This window comes from Triturus cristatus, chromosome 1_2 (assembly GCF_964204655.1).
Source record: "Triturus cristatus chromosome 1_2, aTriCri1.1, whole genome shotgun sequence".
Lineage (NCBI taxonomy): Eukaryota > Metazoa > Chordata > Amphibia > Caudata > Salamandridae > Triturus > Triturus cristatus.
In genome coordinates, this window is record NC_140580.1 from 949,309,282 (window position 1) to 949,330,353 (window position 21,072).

General features: G+C 43.8%; 1 protein-coding gene across 1 annotated transcript in view; it reads left to right on the forward strand.

Moving 5' to 3' along the window:
• LOC146868421 (lysophosphatidic acid receptor 6-like) overlaps positions 1–9,494 on the forward strand; it is a 60,557-nt gene extending 51,063 nt beyond the window's left edge. The window contains exon 2 of the mRNA XM_085615443.1: positions 7,129–9,494. Coding sequence (XP_085471569.1) covers positions 7,164–8,252 — 1,089 coding nt within the window. The 5' untranslated portion in view covers positions 7,129–7,163 and the 3' untranslated portion in view covers positions 8,253–9,494. The remainder of the gene's footprint in view (positions 1–7,128) is intronic.
• Positions 9,495–21,072: the final 11,578 nt, after the last annotated feature.

Here is a 21,072-nt window from a genome sequence, read left to right on the forward strand (position 1 = left end):
TGTGGTGGGCAAGGATGAATCTTCTCAAAGAACAGAGTTAAGGTCTGGAAATGTTAAACACAAGAGGTTCAGCACTGTTCGAACGATAGTAATAATCCAACAACAATATTTCAAAAAATAGTGAGCACACGGAAAGATGTCCAAGTCCAAGATATAAATATCTTAAAAGAATTGCTCTTTATTTCATGTTTTCATAAAAGTAGAGGATCATAGCCTGGAAATGTGATTGATCTCCTTATTATTTTTAATCTTTAGCAATATTCAAAAAAATGAACTGTTTTAATCTTCTTAATTTTAACAGTTTTAACTTGTTTTGTATACACCTGTGTCTGTTCTTTTATGGTTATCAACCGAAATAAAGAAATAAAGAGATAACAAACTAAATTACGCTCAACAAATAAACTCGTTGATTTCATCCTCCTTCACCACAAATATTATTAAGAAAATATTACCTTTCATTCTCATTAGCACAAAAAAACTGTCATCACCACTTTAGTGTTGTTATAAATTGACTACTGTAATGGTCTTTTATCTGAGCTCACGGGAACAGTACTTAAATAAACTGCAAATTCTGCAGAACGCGGATGCTAGGCTTCTCCTTGAAATACCCAAGTTTTAATCTGTCTCCCAGGCCCTTAAGGATCTTCACTGGCTAATGGTCAGAAATTGCATGAAAGTTAGGGCACTCTGCCTGGTCTTCAAGGCTCTTCATGATGTGGGCTCCTTTTTCTTATCACAATATTTTAAATGGTATCTGCCAAATAGAATTTTAGGCTCTCAGGACAAAATAAATGTTGTGGTTCCCAGATTTAGGAAATCAAAGTGGGGTGAAAGCAGCTTCACCCTTCGAGCTTCTAAAATTTGGTGAACTCCCTCCCACTCCATATTAAAGATGCTCCCATACTGCTTGCCTTTAGAAAGCAAGTGAAAACCTGGGTTTTTAACAACTAATTTTAAATAGAGCTCTTTTCAGTGATGCTTCTGCTGCTAGCGTCAAGCCACCTCTGGATAAACAAGCACTTGAAAAAAACATTAACATAACATATATGTAGGGGTGCTCCCTGAATATCGAAACTAATAAATTGGTGAGATACAATATTGAAAACAGAATATCGAAAACAAAATATCGACAGATAAGTAAGTCTAGATTTATATATACCCAACACCACATACATACATACATGGTACAATATCTTCAACGTACATAGATGTGGATTAAGGAATATAAAATCTATACTTCCCTTTATGCACTTACCTTTTGATATTTGTCCCTCGGTATTCTGTCCTCAATATCCTTGTACCATGATACTGATGGTGTTGATATTCAATAATGCAATCATCTCATGCATCATTGTTTTTTCAACCGAAAATCGGTAGCAAAACATTAGTATTTTGACGACACCTCAAAGGAGGTAGCAATGCGTTCTCCAAAGGTAAAGGGTCCCCTCGGGCCCCTTCCTCTTTGTTGGTGTCAAAAAAATGAAATTGATGGGGGTGTGGCCTGCAAAGATAGCCGAGCGGACGTTGCCCATTATGGCTTAGCTGCATGTTTCAGCAAAGTTAGGTATGTAGCTGCCACGATGCCCTACTGTCGGCCTCACCTGTCAGGATTGTGTGAGGAGACACCTCTGCAGTGGCCTAGGGTGTTTGTGGATCCCCGCGGCTGGCTGATGGGCGCAGATCCGGTTGACAAGGCTGTGAACATTTGGACGGTGAGCCTGGGCTCTGAGCAGCGATCTGGCACCTGCTACCCCGCGTGGTACCGTCAAGGCACTAGTGGGGACTGCACCCCTGCACGGACAGCCAAACAACTGTGAGTGCTGCGGTGCGGGGCTCCCAGTGCAGCTACTCTCTTGCCCCGTGAACGAGAGTGCGGCCTTGCCGACCGCTGCCAAGGACCACCAGCAGCTAACTCATGGGGGAACAGCCAGTGCTGCGGCGCTCCCAGAGACATGGCATACATTCCAGAGTTCCCGGCACCATCATTATTGCTACTGCGGCATGCTTTGGGACTGGGTGGCCCATTAGAAGTGAGTGCCCCGGTTCCACGTGAGACTGGTGCCTGACCCCAAGATTGCGTGGGTAGGATGCCTGATGCAGAAGACCACTGGGGTAAAATGCCTAATGCCTTAGAGGGGCTGCCGCTGGCATCTGGGGAGAGTGCCCTTATGCCGGGGAGCTGTCAAGCTACTGGTGGGGTGGATTAAGAGCCCATCGGCAATTACTCGCTTCTGTTGCTCACCTTGCCTGGCCCTAAAAAGGCAGACATGAGGGCCTTGTGAACACATTACTTAGGATGAAAATCAACCCTGGCCTCATTGTGCAGCTCCCATCACAACCAGAGCAGACACCTACAAGATGCTGATGCGTGGCCCCTCCTCCCCCCTCTGCAATTGGCACTGTATACACAGTGACCAGCAAGTGCGGCAGGGGGGGCTTTGGATCTCAGCTACCTGCACAACCTCGGCTGGGCTGGGAATATCCTGCGACCTACACTGGAGCCATGGTCATGTCCAAATAAGCCTAAGTATCCATGCTGCCATGTAGGGGGATCCTGCAGAACCTGCATAGCTATCTCATATCATCCTGAAGAGCACCTTGGTGAGACATGTGTCCGGGGATCGGCTCCTTGTTGAGGGTGCTGGAGGAGCTGAGGCAGTGGCCCGTGGGAGGTGGGACGTTGGCAGCGCACTAACCGGCCTCTTGGGACACAGACAAGGTGGGAGTGGTCCTGCTCCACTGGGACCCCCAGGAGATCTTCTGGCCTTGATGAGCTCCGTCCCTACACTAGAAGACCCAGCTTCTGACACGCTGCGGAGGGGCATGACACAATCTCCTCCCAGCTAGAGACTGCTGCTGGCCTTATGCTGCCTAAACAACAACAAACAAACAGGGTCTCCAGCTATTTTACATCTGTAGAAGCAAAGGTGAGCCCACAGGAAGAGTCAGAGAGCACTGCAATGGCGTTCACGAGGGACAAGCTGCTGTCTTCTCTCTGGGACTTTAAAAAGGAACTTTGAGAGGAATTGAAGGCAGACCTAACCTCTTCACTCAATACATTGTGGTCAGATCTCAAAGTTAAGCTGGCTACACTGCAACAAGATTTGGATTCAGTTGGGACCAGGGTGCTGGACCTGGAGACGAAGTCTATTGAATTGGACACCCGCACTGCCCAACTGGTGGAAATCACACTGACCCTGCATATGCAGCTCCAAGCATCGATCTTGAAACACGAAGACTTGGAGAACAGGCCCAACTTGACAACATACGAATCTGCTACCTGGTGGAGGGATTGGAGAGCCCCTACCAGGAGGCCTTTGTTGTGGGCCTATTTGTGAAGCTCCTGGGGGAGATGACGCTAAAAATAAAGCTGGACAGAGTCCACCGTGTTGGTTCAAAATCATCAGGTGACAGGAAGCGACCCTGAGATGTTCTTGTGAAACTCCACTCCTTCAAAATCAAAAAAGCCATCCTTCGTGCAGCACGTGGGGTGGAGACAATTGCTTTTCAGGGTGTAACATTTGCATTATTCCAGGACATAGCCCCTGCCACTCTTGCAAGACACTAACAATTTGGGCAAACTGGGGCAAGAACGTATCAGATATCGATGAACATATCTGTTTGGCCTTGCTTTTGAACTACAGGACAGGTCTTGCCACGTGAAGGAACTATCGGAGGCCATGAAGCTCCTAGGCATCCTGTCCCAGAGGTACAGATGGATAATGATGGCCCGGGAACCTCTTGAGAGAACACCAATCGATCCCTGAATACTGGCACCTGACCTACAGGTGTCCACAATTCATCTTATCACTTTTTGCGATCACACCTCGGTGTGTGACATGCGATATTAGGGGGACCCACCACCGTGCTATCGCCACTGGTTCTTCCAGAATTCACTCACTAGAGATCGTCTCTTCAGGCACGAACTACGGAAAGCTATTTGGAAATATTTACAACTTAACGCGTCCACTTATACGACACCCTCCAATACATGGGACACCTTTAAGGCAGTATTGAGAGGGAGGTTATTTCCCTGACAGCTATGCTCGGTAGGCAAAAGGCAAAATACCACCTTGATCTTGAATATGAACTGTAGGCTCTTGAATGAGCGCATAAGGAACACCCCACACTCGCTCTGAAGTAAAAGGTCACAGCACTAAGGGGCAAACTCAAGGCCATCCATGCCAACAGGGAAGAACATATGCTACTTCACCTAAAACGCACATCATATGAACAGGGAAACAAGATTGGGGCCCATTTGGCGAGACAGCTTAGGGTCAAAAGGGAAAGGGAGTACATAGTGGACATCAGGCGACCGTCCATTGATCTTTTCAACTCAGAGATAGAGAAGGCACACATGTTTGGTCACTTCGATAAGGAATTATAGACGGCTGAGAGTACAAACACCTGTCTCTAATTGGATTACCTGGATTCAGTGCAGCTTCTCCAAGTAACCCCCTTACAGAACAAAATGCTAGGTGAGCCCATTAGCACCGACAAAGTAAGCGTAGCTGTTGCAGACCTTAAGCCCCATAAATCGCCGGAACCAGATGGCCTCTAAGCTCAATTTTATAAGACCTTCATTTCTTACCTAATCCCTCACTTGATGTCCTTATTCAACTATATAGCCACCTCAGAAACTGTCACAACCTCCATGAGTGAAGCCCTGATCACTGTTATCCCTAAGCCGGGGGAAGGACCCCCACTCATGCAGCTCAGATAGACCCATAGCACTCTTAAACTTGGACGCCAAGCTCTACTCCAGAATTTTGGCTTCCAGATTGGTTGACCTGATACCAGATTTAGTCCACCCAGACCAATCTGTCTTCATCAAAGGACAGCAGAGGCACAATACCTTGAGGAGGGTGATCCACTTGGTGGAAAAAGCCAATAGAAAAAGATACCCGCAAGCTTACTGAATCTTGGCCCCAAGAAGGCATTCAACCGGGTGTATTGGTCTTTCTTATTCCATACGCTTAGACGCTATGGCTTTTATAGCAATGATACGCACAAATTATGCAACTCCTATAGTTAGGGTGCTGGTGAATGAGGTGGGGTCTGACCTCTTTCAATTGACATGAGAGACTAGGCAGGGATGCCCTTAAACATGCTACTGTTTGCGCCCAGTATGGAGCCCTTTGCAGCACGAATTAGAGCCTCACCTAACATTCAGGGGATCTCCTTCGGTTCAGTGGAATCTATGATTTTCCTCTTCGCCAACGACATACTCTTGACACTTACTTGCCTTGGTCCTTCACTAATAGTGCTTCAGGAGGAACTACATGGTATAGAGGTAATAGCGGTGTTCAAAATTAACTTGACTCAATCATACCTACTAAACGTAAAGTTAGCGGCTGCAGAAATGGAGACGCTGGCAGCTTCAACACCTTTCCTTTGGGTCCAAAGGGATACCACCTACCTTGGCATTAAGATAACTCCCCGTATCGCTGATCTATACCAAACACACTTCCCACTCCTCTTGACTCAACTAAAGATAGATTTGAAAAGATGGGCCTGAAGTATCTTTCTTGGCTGGGGAGGATTCATGGTGTAAAGATGTCAGTCCTACCCAGGGCTCTGCACCTTTTTCAGAGCCAGGGACATTCTAACCTTCAAACATTGTCAACTAAACTTTAACCTTGCCCCTAGAGAACACGAAACACGTGTCGGCTGCTATCCTTTGCTACCACCTGGGAGGATCTAGGAACAGGACCTCCTTATGACGAATGTACTCTTAGTTGTTCAGCACATGCCTTAATTGCTTATTACTATATAAATTGTGTAAATTCGAAACAATTGACTGTTATTTGTCAGTGAGACACAATATATTGTATCATTCTGCACTAAATACAGATTTTTTTGTGCCAACCACACCTCTCTGATTGATATTTCCTGTGAGTTGATACTTGTGATATTTTAGTCTGTCTATGGGGCCTTATGTTCAAAACTTGTAGAAATTGAGAGTTCTAATTTTTAGAGTGCCGAGGTATAATTATTAATTAGCACAACATACGGGTTTTCGGCTGAATTCCCGTTGGGCAACATTCTTGGTAGTGGGGTGTTTCTTTTTGTTACCTTGAGGGGCACCATTACTGCTGAATATCGATCAACGAGATATATATTGCATAGGATTGATGTGCGACTGCTTAGACAACCACTAACTTTTTCTATTTTTGGAAAGTCCAATTGGTATTTACTCAGCCACGTGCACCTGTCCATCATAAGCTGTTTGATCTTTGTCTCGTTTTTTAAACCAATTCTCATGATATGAACCATTATTGGATAAAACATTAATGTAATGTGAGATGTTGGGATTATTATAGAGTAAAGGGAAGTGAAAGTGGAGATCTTTTAAATAATAGTTTCCAATGTTTTTGTTATTTTTTGGAAAATAAATTAAATCATAGTCGTTGTGTATTATTTTTTTTTTTAAATAATGAGTTATTAAGGATGACACATAGATGAAGATGTGTTCCTACTTACAAGCACCTACAGCCATTGTTACCTGCGCCCTTGCATCTTTTTAACCAAGGGACAGAATCAGGTGTGATGAATAACTGAGGGTGGATGCAAGAACTTTGAACAAAAAAGCCTGACTATGGAACAAGCATTGGCAACGGCAATATGTTTGATGTTCCCCCTTGAGCTCTGACAAAAGAAATAAAAAATGCCTTCTGCAGTGCAAAACAACTAAACAGACGGATTTCTTTGAGCGTATAATGCATGAATGATATAAAGAATTAAACGTTAGGTGACAGAATGTACTTTTTGAGACATAAAATAGTGCTTTATGAACTTCAATGGTCCAGAGGGATGATCCAAAATGTAGGTATCAGTGTTGAAAACCGATATCTCAAGGTTACTGAGCGAAAGAAGCCAACAGCTAAAGGGGCCCAACAAAAAGCCTCTTAGAGTATGTATAGATTATAATATGTTCACCATGATTTGTGCAAGTATCACTAAACATCAGATCTAAAGAAGTATTCTTTGTCATCAGCGCTTTGCTTATAGCCCACGACCCCCAAAGGGTAAAAATGGTTCATTTGATAATTAATTACATGCACATGCTCATTTTCATCAAATATGTTTCTGTCAAAAAGTTTACAATTTCTGTTCCTTCAAAACTAGGTATTATCTTCGAGAACCCATTCTATGTTGTGAGGATGAACTCTTCAGACAATAACACAGAGTGCCAGCCCCAGAAGATACACATTTTCATCCCAGTTTTCCTGAGCTTTGTTTTTTTCTGTGGTTTTATACTGAACTGCATCAGTGTGTGGATTTTTTGGTTTCGCATAAAGCAATGGAACTCAACCACCATCCTCCAGTTCAACTTGGCCATCTCCGATGCCATCATAACACCGGCCGCACCTCTTATCATCATCTACTCCTTGACTGACGACTGGACCTTTGGTACATTCCTCTGCCAGTTTAAAGTGTTCCTCCTGAGTACTCACATGTACGGAAGTATCTACTTTCTTACCCTCATCAGCCTACACCGGTACTTCACGGTTGTCCACAATGTGAAGAGATCAGTCCTAACCAGAAACTCATTCATTAAAAACGTCTCCTTAGTCATTTGGGGGTGCCTTCTTTTTCAAGGATTGCCTTTTTTTATTGTCTTGAAAACAAGTGAAGTACAAGACACAACCAAATGTTTGAGCATCCATCAAACAGAGATGGCTGCACTGTACTTTGTATGGAACTGGGTGATCGTATTTTCTGGACTCCTCATCCCTTTTGCAGTCACCATAATTTGTTACACCTTACTAGGCAGATTTATATTAAAGTTGAACCCAATGAATACAGTGACCAAAGTAATGAAATCCAAGTCCATCCAAACCATAAGTGTGTCTTTAGTTATATTTATCATTTGCTATGTGCCAGTGCATCTCATAAGGACAATAGGAGTCACAATTAAGTTGTTTTTACCGACGCATTGTGCATTATTAGAGCAGGTGGAAGTTGCTTATTACATAACTTGGATGTTATCGGGAGCCAATTGTTGTCTTGATCCTATTTTGTACTGCTTTGCTTCAGACAAGTTCTATTCCCTCTTTAAGGAAACGTTCAATATTTTTCGTTATTTGGGGCACAGTATTTTTAACAGTGGTGGAAATTACAGAAACCGCGACCAACAAGGAAATTCAAGTTCTGGAGCAACTTTAGAGGTATCTCAGCTTGGCGCCATTACCGTGGGGACCACTGAAACTGAGGTGCCATTGTCAGTTCCTGGAATTGATGAATTTTAGGAACATATAAAACTGGATCAATGGATGAAAAGCCCAACATTATCATCCTCAGAGCACTTGCTTGAAATATTATTTTATCAGGTTTCGGTCAGTGTATATGCAGACAACAATAAGGAAGGACATTTATTTACCAGCATAAGATTTAAAAGTCAAATACTATTTAATGTATACATGCTAGGTAATAATCATGGATTAGAGAGGAGATAGGGCAGTCATGTGGCAATTTCAGGTCAACAAGTAGTAGAGGACGACTAATACATGTGCTCTTTTAGAAACATTTTGCATTGATTTAGATTATTTTGTGCCATTTTTCACTCAAGCAATTTTCAAATTTATTTCACAAACTCATTTTACTTGACAGAATATTATTATTATCCATGCTGGTATGTGGTGTTTTGAAGAAAAAAATCCTCAAAACTACCAGCAGCAAGGGAAAAGAAAAGCTATTTGAAAGCCATCGTTAAAACAATAAAAAAGGGAAAAGGGAACTAGAAAGGCAACGTGATATTAAATCACAATATATTTAGGCAGCATTATTGTGCAATGGTACAGATAATTCACCATCTACCGTGTACTCCATAGTTTTCAACTAAATGTTTCTCACTCCGATCATCATAAATTGTTAAAAATACAGTACAGATTATATTGATTGATCTATTCAGGCATTACAGAGGTGAGAGTTTTGTCTAAGTCGTGCAATAACTCAATCTACACCATAATAGAGGGCTTTTGTCTACAGCAGAAAACAAAATCCTTGCATATATAAATGTAATTGAAACATCATGAAATGGCTCCTTCATATTAATAATTTCTTTTTTTGACTATGCAAATAATTTTTATGCTTGGCTTGTGAAGAATCTTAATTAACTCTACACTGTGTATTTCTTTCTAAAGTCTGATATTTTTAATCTGACGTGCTTCCTGTGTAACACTTACAGAATAATTGCGCATTGTACAAAATTATGTTCTTCTGTGTTGTTACCTATGGGAATAGGAGCTTCTGAAGACCCTCTGTTGTGAACACAGAATGAAACTAAACCTGGGCTCCAGAAGACAGGTACTAAAAAGGTAGCTGGAATGCCACCTTCTATTTTAAATATTGTTTATTTGTACATTATGTTATGATATATGCAACTTTGAATGTTTTAGCAGGTTAATGCACATCGTGCAATACAAATGACATATTAATAAAATGTTGTTCCTTTGCTTCCTTGCAAACTCATTAAATACTGGTGAATAACATTTTGATTATAGTCTGCATTGTGCACCCTTGATAATCAAGAGCTATGTGTTCGCAAATGGCTAGATAATAATGTAAACACAAGGAGATGATGGACAGAGCGCTGAAACCTTTCTGACAGTCACCCCCAGTCACAGATCTGTGTTTAATCCATCATCATTCTTTTTAGTCACTTGGGCACCTCAGTTCAGACCCAGCCATATGCAAATCAGCCCCTTTTTGCTCCTATCAGGAATTGTAACAATGGTTTTGCATAGGAATAATAACTGTTTGCGTCATGGGCATTGCTGTGAAGCTTGCTCAGGAAGATTTCAGCTTCCAGTTTTGCTAATCAAGCCCCTATAACACAAGCTCTCATAGTTGTAGTGCTTGATTACCTTTGAGTTTAAGTATTATAGAAATTCAATAAAAATAAAACTATAATTTAAAATGTATTGTACAGGGTACCCTATGCATATACAATACCTTTATCCAAGGTGAATTCACATTTTTGTGTATAAAGAAATGTGAAAAGAAAACGATAAATACAGATGTAAATACCATGAAAGGGATCCAAGCATTTATTATAATGTAATAAAATAGCACACATTACAGTACACGTTATACAGGGCACTACATCACTGTGAAGTAATGCACAATGCAGCATAAAATGATACAATATAATATAGCATAGGGCCTGATTTAGAGTTTGCCAGATGTGAGCATGGTAAAAAAACATCTCATCGCCCCAGCATTGCCATGGAGGACCATTCTTCACATTGAGAGCATAGCAGTTTGACAGATGAAAGTCTGTCATAAGTTTGCTGCCTCCACTGCATTTTTCTTACTCCCCTATACCCTAAACACAGCAGAGGGAGCGATGTAAAGTCAATTCAAGGCATCATTTATGTTGATGGAAGCATGGAGGCTTCTCCTCCACACCTTTGCTGGAGGAAACCCTGGCCACAATACTCAAACCTGTACCTGATACCTGGCAGTGGTGGATGACCAACAACACAATGCACAACAAAATAGAAGGTAATGACAACTGTTTAAACTATTTTAAAAGAACGCTGTTGATTACGAATGTCACTCAACTTACATTCATGTGCACTAAAGCATCGAACAACAGTTTACATTGGTTGCCTGTCTGGTCACATGCCTCAGAGTACATACCCATATAAAATATTGACCTAACATAATTTTAGTAACCCCTCCTCAAATCAGGGAGGTACTATACTGCACGTCTTTAAATTGTGAGTGGACAGACAAACATATAATGCTAACAAACTATAACGAAACTGTTTAATATTTTTGTAAATATATGTATACTAGTAACAACTAAAGTGATCAGAATACATAGCAAAACTATTATGACATTATCCTTAATTTCAGTTTACCCACTTACCTCACACTCCAGAATCATATGATTCAACCATCGGCCCCTAGAAGATTTGTTTTATTTTACGGAGCTTTATATAGCGCGAACTTGACCCGAAGATATCGGGTATCAGAGTGCTTTACATGAGCACCAGTTGCATTACATGAGGACACATTCATTTCTGTTAGGCACGGGGAGATTAAGTGATTTGCCCAGAATCACTGAATGTAGATATTACTCCACTCCACTCATGGCTACGGTACCTCTTTAAACCTTGCACATAATATCAAGAGCAGGAGACACACTTGAATACTTATATAGTGCGTAGCTACCCACCAGGGTTTCCCAGCGCTTTGATTATAGGTAGATCAGTCTGAAGGAGCTAAAAGATCAAAGTCTTTCATATCTCTGCGGAAGTTGGAGGAGGAAGCACAGCATCTCAGAGACTCAGGAGGGAGTTCCATAACTTGAGGCCAAGGAAGGAGAAGGCTTTTCAACCCATACAGGTGTGTTTGACTCTCAGAACTGCAAAAATAGATTCATTGCTTAAGCACAGGGTGCGAGTAGAATGGTAGAGAATCACCAGGTTTTGCAAGTACAGCGGACCTGAACCGGCATGAATTTTGTGCAGATAGCAGAGAGCTGTGAAATGTATTCACTTGTCCACTGGGAGCCAGTGTAGTTGGCGAAGAAGCCCACATGCTCAGGAATGTTTAGGGAGGCGACGCAAGAGCCTGGCGGCAGAATGCTGGACTACCAGCAGGCGTCTTAACAATGTTGCCTTGTCTGCCCCAAAATAAATACAGGATGTTGCCATAATCAAATCTAAATAATATCATGGCCTGGATGACTGTTCTCTGGGCAAAAAAGGAATTATTCACAGGATCTTCTTAAGCCGTTTCATGATAGCAAAGCAAATAGATGCTACTTTGGCCACTTGTGGCTTCACAGACAAGGTGGAGTCAAGCCAGAATCAGAGGGTCTTCACTTTATTGGTGGGAGTAGGTGGTGTTCCCAACATGGCGGGTCAATGCTGAGGCCCCCAAAGCTGGGGATTCCTCCCCAATAGCATCACCTTGGTCTTGTCGCCATTTAGTTTCAGGGAGTTGGTGTTCATCCCGGTGGAGACAAGACCGAGGCAGGAGTTGAGATCCTCTGAGTTGACTTCCTGCCCCGACAGGAAGAAAATAATCTGGGTGTCGTCTGCGTATGAGTTCAGAGTTAATCTACAGCGTTCCACCAGGTCTGCCAAAAGGCTGACAATAATGTTAAAATACAAAAGACTGAGGGTGGAACCTTGAGGAACTCCAGAGGTAAGTGGGAGGGAAACAGATGCTTTGTTTGATGAGAAGACCTTGAAATGTGTGATAAGTGAAGAAAGAAAAGAACCATGCTAGGGCCATGCCATAAAGGCCCGATTGGGTCTGTCTTCCAGTGAGAATTTCATGAGACACAGTGTTGCAGGCCACGCTGAGGTCTAGTAGGATCAGGGCGGCTATGCTGTACGAATCTAGGAGTCACCTTAGATGCTCGGTGACGCCTAGAAGTGTGGTGTTGGTGTTGGTGCTGTGCCCTGCTCTGAAGCCAAACCGAGAAGGGCGCTCGGTGTTTCCACAAATGAGGTGAGTTGGGTATTTACATATTTTTCCAATATCTTGGAAAAATTAGGTAATAAATAAGGAGATGGGTCTGAAGTTGGACAAATTGTCTTTGTCCAAATGGGGTTTCTATAGCAAGGGGAGAACCATAGCATGTTTCCAGGCATTAGGTAAATGCCCCATGCGTAAGGAGGAATTTAAAATTTCCAACACTATCTTCATGGACTGTGGGCACGAGGTGCTCAATTTAGCAAGAGGGAGAGACCTAGACATGATCCTGACTTATTTGATCCTCTTCTGTACCAACTTTCTGCTGTAACATGGTGGCAGTTCTCAAGCACCTGCGTAATTCCCCTCTAGGCCTTTGTGGTGAGTTTCTCCATCTGGAAACTCAATAAGAAAATGACGCTTCTTTAAGGGCAGAAGTAGCTTGTCGGACTGCATTTCACTTTGAATTTTTAATCGGAGTTTCCCTTTTAGTCTGTATAGTTTCCAGGTGTGGGAGTTAGAATCTAAAATGGAAGCATTAAAAAGGCCTTATAGGTTTTATTCAGTAGAGAAAACAAGGAAATTCCAGAAAATATGAGATGTCTGAGAAATGTAGTCCTATATCATGAGAAGGACCAAACTACAGGCCTGATTTACCAAGTTAACTTTCACTTTTGAGTAATTTTACACTTTTGAGTAAGTTTACTACCTTTCGGTATTCACAAACTTCATTTTGCAGTAACTTACACTTTTGTAGTATTTTACACTTTTGTAGTCATTTACAATTTTGCAGTAAATCCAGTACTACACATGACCAACCACTGGCACTGCAATACCCTGTCATAGAATATAATGGAGGTAGGGACTTACTGAAAAAGTATAGATTACTACAAAAGTGCAATTTGTGACTATCGAAAAGTAGTAAACCTACTCAGAAGTGTAAGTTACTACAAAAGTGCAGTTTTTGTAAAGGGGATTTATGTCAAAAAATCAAAAGAAGAAACCAGGATTGGTAGAGCTAACAACTGTAATCGGATTAACTGAGAGCTCTGCTGTACTTTCATAATCTAATAGAAAAACAGGAATTCAGGATCAGGGCATCATTTCAAGTTGAGTGGGTATCCATACCTTGCCACACCCACCTTAAAAAAAAAGTCAACCAGTCCACCAAGTACATAGAGTGGAAAACCAGCCGGCATTATTCTCATTAAACTGCTCCCACCATGCTGGTGGAAGCTGTTTTGATGTAATGAGGCCCCTGCTGGCCAACTCCAGATAGAGCAAGTGGGTTGGTCTGGCCCTCCCGCTTTCTGTAAATCAGGCTCCAGGATGCTTGCTTAAAGTATTATTAACAATAACACTGCTTCAAGAACAATATTTCTCTAATACAATGGATACTCGGAGGGTATAGCAAGGGGCCCTGACATCCAATGCAACAAGTCATCAATCTGCAGCATATTACATCCAAAGTGTATCATTTATTATACATGGTCAGGCACAAAAATAATCAATTTGGTGCCCCCAGTGGAAACATTGCACAGTGAAAACAATGTGTACTGTTAAAGGGGATAAAAGTTCCACATATGCAGGCTGGAATGCATTTGTTTGCAAACATTCAAGTAGTCTTTTGTAGAATTTCTGGCACTGTAATTAATATCGAGCCAGTCATTGGCATTTTAACCCAACAGAGAATCCTGGCAGAGAGAGGTTTGGGGCGCACAAAACTGATTCTGACTGAACAAGTCATGTACACAAACCACTAGGTCAAACACCCATGTTGTGCTGTTAGAGGACGATCCGTGCCCATATTACAAGACCATCGGTGCCCCCATTCCAAGACCATCCATGCCCGCATTACAACACCACACGTGCCCGCATTGCAAGACCATCCGTGCCCCCGTTCCAAGACCATCTGTACCCGCATTACAAGACCATCCGTGCCCACATTACAAGACCATCCGTGCCCGCATTACAAGACCATCCATGCCCGCATTACAGGACTATCCGTGCCCGCATTCCAAGACTATCTGTGCCCGCATTGAAAGACCGTCCGTGCCCGCATTACAAGACCATCGGTGCCCCCATTGCAAGACCATCTGTGCCCGCATTACAAAACCATCCATGCCCGCATTACAAGACCATCAATGCCTGCATTACAGGACCATCCATGCCCAGATTCCAAGACCATCCATGCCTCGCATTGCAAGAACGTCCGAGCCCGCATTACAAGACCATCCGTGCTCGCATTACAATTCGTGCCAACATTACAAGACCATCCATGTCCCCATTACAAGATCATCTGAGCCAGCATTCTAAGACCATCTGTGCCCCCATTACAATCCGTGCCCGCATTCCAAGACCACCCGTGCCCGCTTTCCAAGACCATCCATGCCTCGCATTGCAAGAACGTCCGAGCCCACATTACAAGACCATCCGTGCTCGCATTACAATTCCTGCCAACATTACAAGACCATCCATGTCCCCATTACAAGACCATCTGAGCCAGCATTACAAGACCATCTGTGCCCCATTACAATCCATGCCCGCATTCTAAGACCACCCGTGCCCGCATTGCAAGACCATCCGTGCCCCCGTTCCAAGAACATCTGTACCCGCATTACAAGACCATCTGCATTGCAAGACCATCTGTGCCCTCATTACAAAACCATCCATGCCCGCATTACAAGACCATCCATGCCTGCATTACACGACCATCCATGCCCAGATTCCAAGACCATCCATGCCTCGCATTGCAAGAACATCTGAGCCCGCATTACAAGACCATCCGTGCCTGCATTACAATTCGTGCCAACATTACAAGACCATCCATGTCCCCATTACAAGACCATCTGAGCCAGCATTACAAGACCATCTGTGCCCCATTACAATCCATGCCCGCATTCTAAGACCACCCGTGCCCGCATTGCAAGACCATCCGTGCCCCCGTTCCAAGAACATCTGTACCCGCATTACAAGACCATCTGCATTGCAAGACCATCTGTGCCCTCATTACAAAACCATCCATGCCCGCATTACAAGACCATCCATGCCCGCATTACAGGACCATCCGTGCCCGCATTCGAAGACCATCCATGCCCGCATTGCAAGACCATCCATGCCCGCATTACAAGACCATCCATGCCCCCAGTGCAAGACCATCTGTGCCCGCATTACAAAACCATCCATGCCCGCATTAGAAGACCATCCATGCCTGCATTACAGGACCATCCATGCCCAGATTCCAAGACCATCCATGCCTCGCATTGCAAGAACATCTGTGCCCGCATTACAAGACCATCCGTGACCGCATTACAATCCGTGCCCACATTACAAGACCATCCATGTCCCCATTACAAGACCATCTGAGCCAGCATTACAAGACCATCTGTGCCCCCATTACAAGACCAACCGTGCACCCATTACAAGACCATCTGTGCTCGCATTCCATGACATTCCGTGCCCGCATTCCAAGACCATCCGTGCCCGCATTTCAAGACCTTCTGAGCCTGCATTACAAGGCCATCCGTGCCCCCCTTCCAAGACCATCCATGCCCACATTACAAGACCATCTGTGCCCACATTACAAGACCATCTGTGCCCCATTACAAGAGCATCCATTCCCCCATTACAACACCATCCATACATGCGGCTCGCAACAGCAGTCTTTGCTTTAGCGCACCCAGATGTATTGCAGACATGGATGGTGCTCGTTTTTCCGTGCTGCTTTTTCAGTGCTTACACACTATTTGAGCTACGCCCTAGTTGGAACAATGCGGGACTTTGCATTGGAAGCCACAGATTGCCTTTGTACCTCAATATGCTAAGTTGTAGCTGCAGACTGCGTGGTACAAAGACAAATGCTGTCACGAATCCGCACCTAAATATAGCCTGCACATTCCACTTCCCAACATGTAGGGGGAGGGAAGGATGTAGGTGCACAAAGACGTTTGTGCTGTCGGAACGTCACTTTTCTCACGTTCTGGTGGTGCAATGTGCCACTGGCATATTTATAAGGCCACGTGAAGCGATGTTATGTGGCTTTTCCTGGATATGTGCTCCTTTCACGCAGAAAACTGCTTGAAAGGAGTGTTCCACGGGTGTTGCTGGGGGCGTTCCCAGCAACATTCATGGCTTTTTGACACTGCCCCAGATTTACGAGAAATCGTAAATCAGAGGCAGCGTCAAAAACGTACGCCTCCCCAGGGGAGGTGTAAGGGAGGCACAATAAGGAGAAATATCTTTATTCCTCCTCTTCATGCTGCAGCACACATAGAAAGAGGAAAAATACTTTTGTGATTATTTTTGCGGAGGAGGGTTTCCCTTCCTGCACAAAAATAATCATCCCTACAACAAAGTGCAAAGGTGCCTGCGTTTGAGTATGGCAGCCCACTGTGCGCCGGCGCAGGAGAAAAGGACAGGAATGCACTATATCTAATAGATATGGCGCATGCCTGCCCTTTTCTTTTTCCGTAGGACAGCACAGCAGCAAGGCCTGCTGGGCTGCCCTAAGGCAAAAACCCCATAAATGAGGCCTTCTCTACCTTTGAAGAATCAAGCCATTTGATTTGCAATCGTACAGATTTCGTTTTATCTCGCAAAGAGCACATTATTGGCTAGAGAGATGAGGACACTTGTTATAATGCTCCAATGTAACTTTCCGTTGATACTTTAAATGAGTGATCTGTACTTGTCTTACAACTAAGCCAAAGTTACTCCTTACATGAAGATGCTCAGTACTTCTGTTAACTTCTCAATGTGCCACACACTTGCTGCCTCTGCTTACTATCTCATATAATAGACCCTATGCTTTGGGCTCTTAAACAAGATGTATCACTAATGCTTTAACACCACTCAGCTGGCTTCTTGGTTAGTGATGTGATGTGTCTGTGTGTGCATGGGGTGAGTGGGCAGGCTGTAAGATGCTGAGTTTGGATACTGAAAGAATGTAATGATGTATGGAAAACTGGTGTCTGGACTCGTGGAGGATCAGACTGTGACTGTAACCTAAGGGCCAAACCAAACCCTCCGCACACCAATGCACCCACCGCCACCCCCCCCACCCCCCTCTGCAATTGGTCACCGAAGAAAATCTCACCGCCTCCCTCAGCACGACCATACCGCTGCCGTCCACAGATGCCAATACCTCAGCATACAACCTTAATCGATGGATCTCCAACTGCTCCGACACGCTGGCGCCACTCAAGATAGCACCCGGCAAGCAACAATCCAAGAAAACCAGCTGGCCCTCCACAGGTCCAGACACACCTGTACATGGTCCGAGTAGAGATGGAGAAACAACAAAACCCTAGAAACCCACGCAGCCTTCAAAGCCACCGCCTCCGCAAACCACACTCTCTTCAAAACCGAAAAGGAAATGGCCCTTCAAGTCAGAATCAATGCCAACGCACACAACGGCAAAGAACTCTTCGCCATTGTCAAGGAGTTCACCACACCTCAAAGCAAAACCTTCAGATGGATCCCCACTGAGGCCAGGAAAGTCACCTATGCACTCATCAGCAGCCGACGCGACTACTGCAACACACTCTACACAGGCACCACCCAGAAACACCTCAAAACTCCAGAACGTTTAGAATGCCGCAGCCAGATTGGTCCTCAACCTCACCCGTCCAAGCCACATCTCGGAACACCTACAAGAACTCCACGGACTCCTAGTCAATTAATGAACATCCCTCAAGCTTCTCACACACACCTACAAAGCCCTCCACAACACCAGACCTGCATACCTGAACCACTCCCTCTCATTCCACGCACCCACCAGACACCTCCACTCTGCCCAACAGGTCCTGGCCATTGTCCCTCGGATCTGCAAGACCAGGACCGGAGGAAGATCTTTCTACCACCTCGCAGTCAAATCCTGAAATGCCATGCTTCTTCACCTCAGGATCTCCCCGTCTCTGACACAATTCAGGAAGGATCTCAAGACCTAGCTCTTCGAATGAACCACAGCGCCCAGTCGGACCAGAACCCCCCCCCCCCCTCTCCCCCCCAGTGCCTTGAAACCCTCACGGGTGAGTATCCGTGCTTAACAAGCACTGATTGATTGAAACATAAAATACCTTATGGCCTACGTGCCCCTTGAATATTGAAGATAGAATATTGTGTTATGGAAATATTGAGGACATCATATCAAAACTGAATTATCAAAAAGTAAGTAAGTATACATTTTCTATACCTAACTCCATATCTATGTACCCCTGTGTGTGTGTGTATATATATATATATATATATATATATATATATATATATATATATTACCTACTGGCGGTCGCCAGTAGGTAGTTATAGTTAGGACCCTGTTTCCATAGGAAAACCGTAACATTCTATTTTGAATAACTTTGGCGCCGGTCGACGAATCCTCGCGAAATTTTCAAAATAGGTGGGGCGCTGTGCTCCGCTCCTACCCTGAAAGTCTCGGGGGGATTCGTCAAGCGGGGGCTGAGATAAAAGGGGGGTCCCAAAACGCATTTTTCCCATGCATTTTTCCATAGGACCTTTAGACACAGCTACAGCCCGAACGGCTGAACAGAATTAAATGAAATTTGGCAGAGAGGTAGTCCTCAGGTCAAGGAAGTGCCTTTTGTAGGTTTGGTGTAAATCTGTTCAGTAGATTCTGAGAAAATAGCCTTTAAATCAATATATATATCTGAGCCAGCTTACGGTGCGCTTACCGTACGCGTACGGTGACGTGCGCGAGCGCGATTCCGATTGGCTCTGAGATCTTAGTAAACATTCGAATCGGCCGAAACCAGGAAGCGGCGGCCGCCATTTTCTCTCTCGCACTCTGAGTGGGGCAGCATTAATGAAGCCAAAAAATGTGTAAAGGGGCAGTATATTGAGATAATAATCACCCAGCAGTCATATACGGGTCCCCAAACAACTCCCAAGGCCAAAAAAAAAATTTTTTTTTTTCGAAAAATCGCCGATTACGCTTACGTACGGTAAAAATTTAAAAAAAAAATAAAAATTATCCACTCTCTCCCCACCCCATGTGCAAATTGGGCCCAAAGGGCACCATTTGTGCATGGCATATCAAACAAATGAAAAAAATAAAGAATACATTTCACAACGATGCGCATAATATGTCCCCCATGTGTGCATGGTGCGCGAAGCGCATCGTGCGTACATGGCCCATCCCGCATAACGTGGGCACGCGGTGCGCGCAGCGCACCGCGTGACCACCGTGCGTGCATGGCACTAACTGCGTAAAGTGGGCACGCGGTGCGCAAAGCGCACCGCGTGCTCACTGTGCGCGCACGGTGCGCGAAGCGCACCGTGCGCGCACGGAACGCGAAGCGCACCGTGCGCGCACGGAACGAACTGCGTTAACTGGGCGCGCACGCCACGTAAGTTAGCATTTAAAAAACCGTACAAATTCACTGAAAAAACCATAGGTTTCACACACGTTATAGTTAGGAATTAGCATTTAAAAAACCTTGCAAATTCACTGAAAAAACCATAGGTTTCACACATGTTATAGTTAGCTGTACATTTCACTCGTAAAAAACCAATGAAATTCCCCCGTTATAGTTAGTGCAGGCAACTATAACTCACGCGACCGCAATCTTCTGCTGATGACATATGTGTCTTTATGAAAAAAAAATATTTGTAATATATGTATAGCTAAAATTTAATGGAAGAAGACATGGGCAAATAAGTGTCTAAATACAGTATTAGCATCAGCAGAGGATTGCGGTCGCGTGAGTTATAGTTGCCTGCACTAACTATAACGGAGGAATTTCATTGGTTTTTTACGAGTGAAATGTACAGCTAACTATAACATGTGTGAAACCTATGGTTTTTTCAGTGAATATATATATATATATAGAGAGAGAGAGAGAGAGAGATATGTATATAGTCAAGATATATAGCTGTGGAGTCAGGAATATTAAATATTTACTTCATTTATATGCACTTACCTTTCAATATTTTTGTCTTCAATATTTACTCCATGATATTCTTATATTTCGATATTTCTATATTTCACATTTAGTAGCACAAAATTTACTGTCCACCTAAGTGACTCCAGACTCTTGTGCAAAGAATCTGCCCTCCAATTACAACTGAATTCCTCCGTGAAGTCACAGTGCCACCCTGCACAGAAGTAATGGCTCCAGAGTCACAAGGAAGCGGATCCAAAATTGCTGAGAAAAATGAGGGGAAATAATTAAAGTGAATTCATTTAACCAGATATTTCTGTAAGTTACTGCATCATTTTAGAACGCACAGCTCACACAAAGAGAAAAATGCAAACCATGCTCACTGTAACCAAAGTATTATCTAAAAATAAAGCACTGACTCAAAGAAATATCGGGTTAATTGAATTCTCTTGACACAGTGCAGGCGCATAAAAAACAGGCAATCAGCACGGCTTTGTAGAAGCAAAGCCCATCACGATACGCCCCGAGCCCAATGTTCCTTGTCCACCACCACACCTCAGGTGGGAAGAACTTGAGGTAAAATTGGTGCCAAGCGTTATTCCTCATTTGTTAAGCGAGAAAGGGAAGTCAGGGTTCTAAGTGAAACTTGAGGTCTCGAGTATGAAGGCAGGAAGAATTGTCTGGCAGTCCTTATCTGTTGTAAATATCGCTGCATGTAGAACAAAAGAGGATGTGT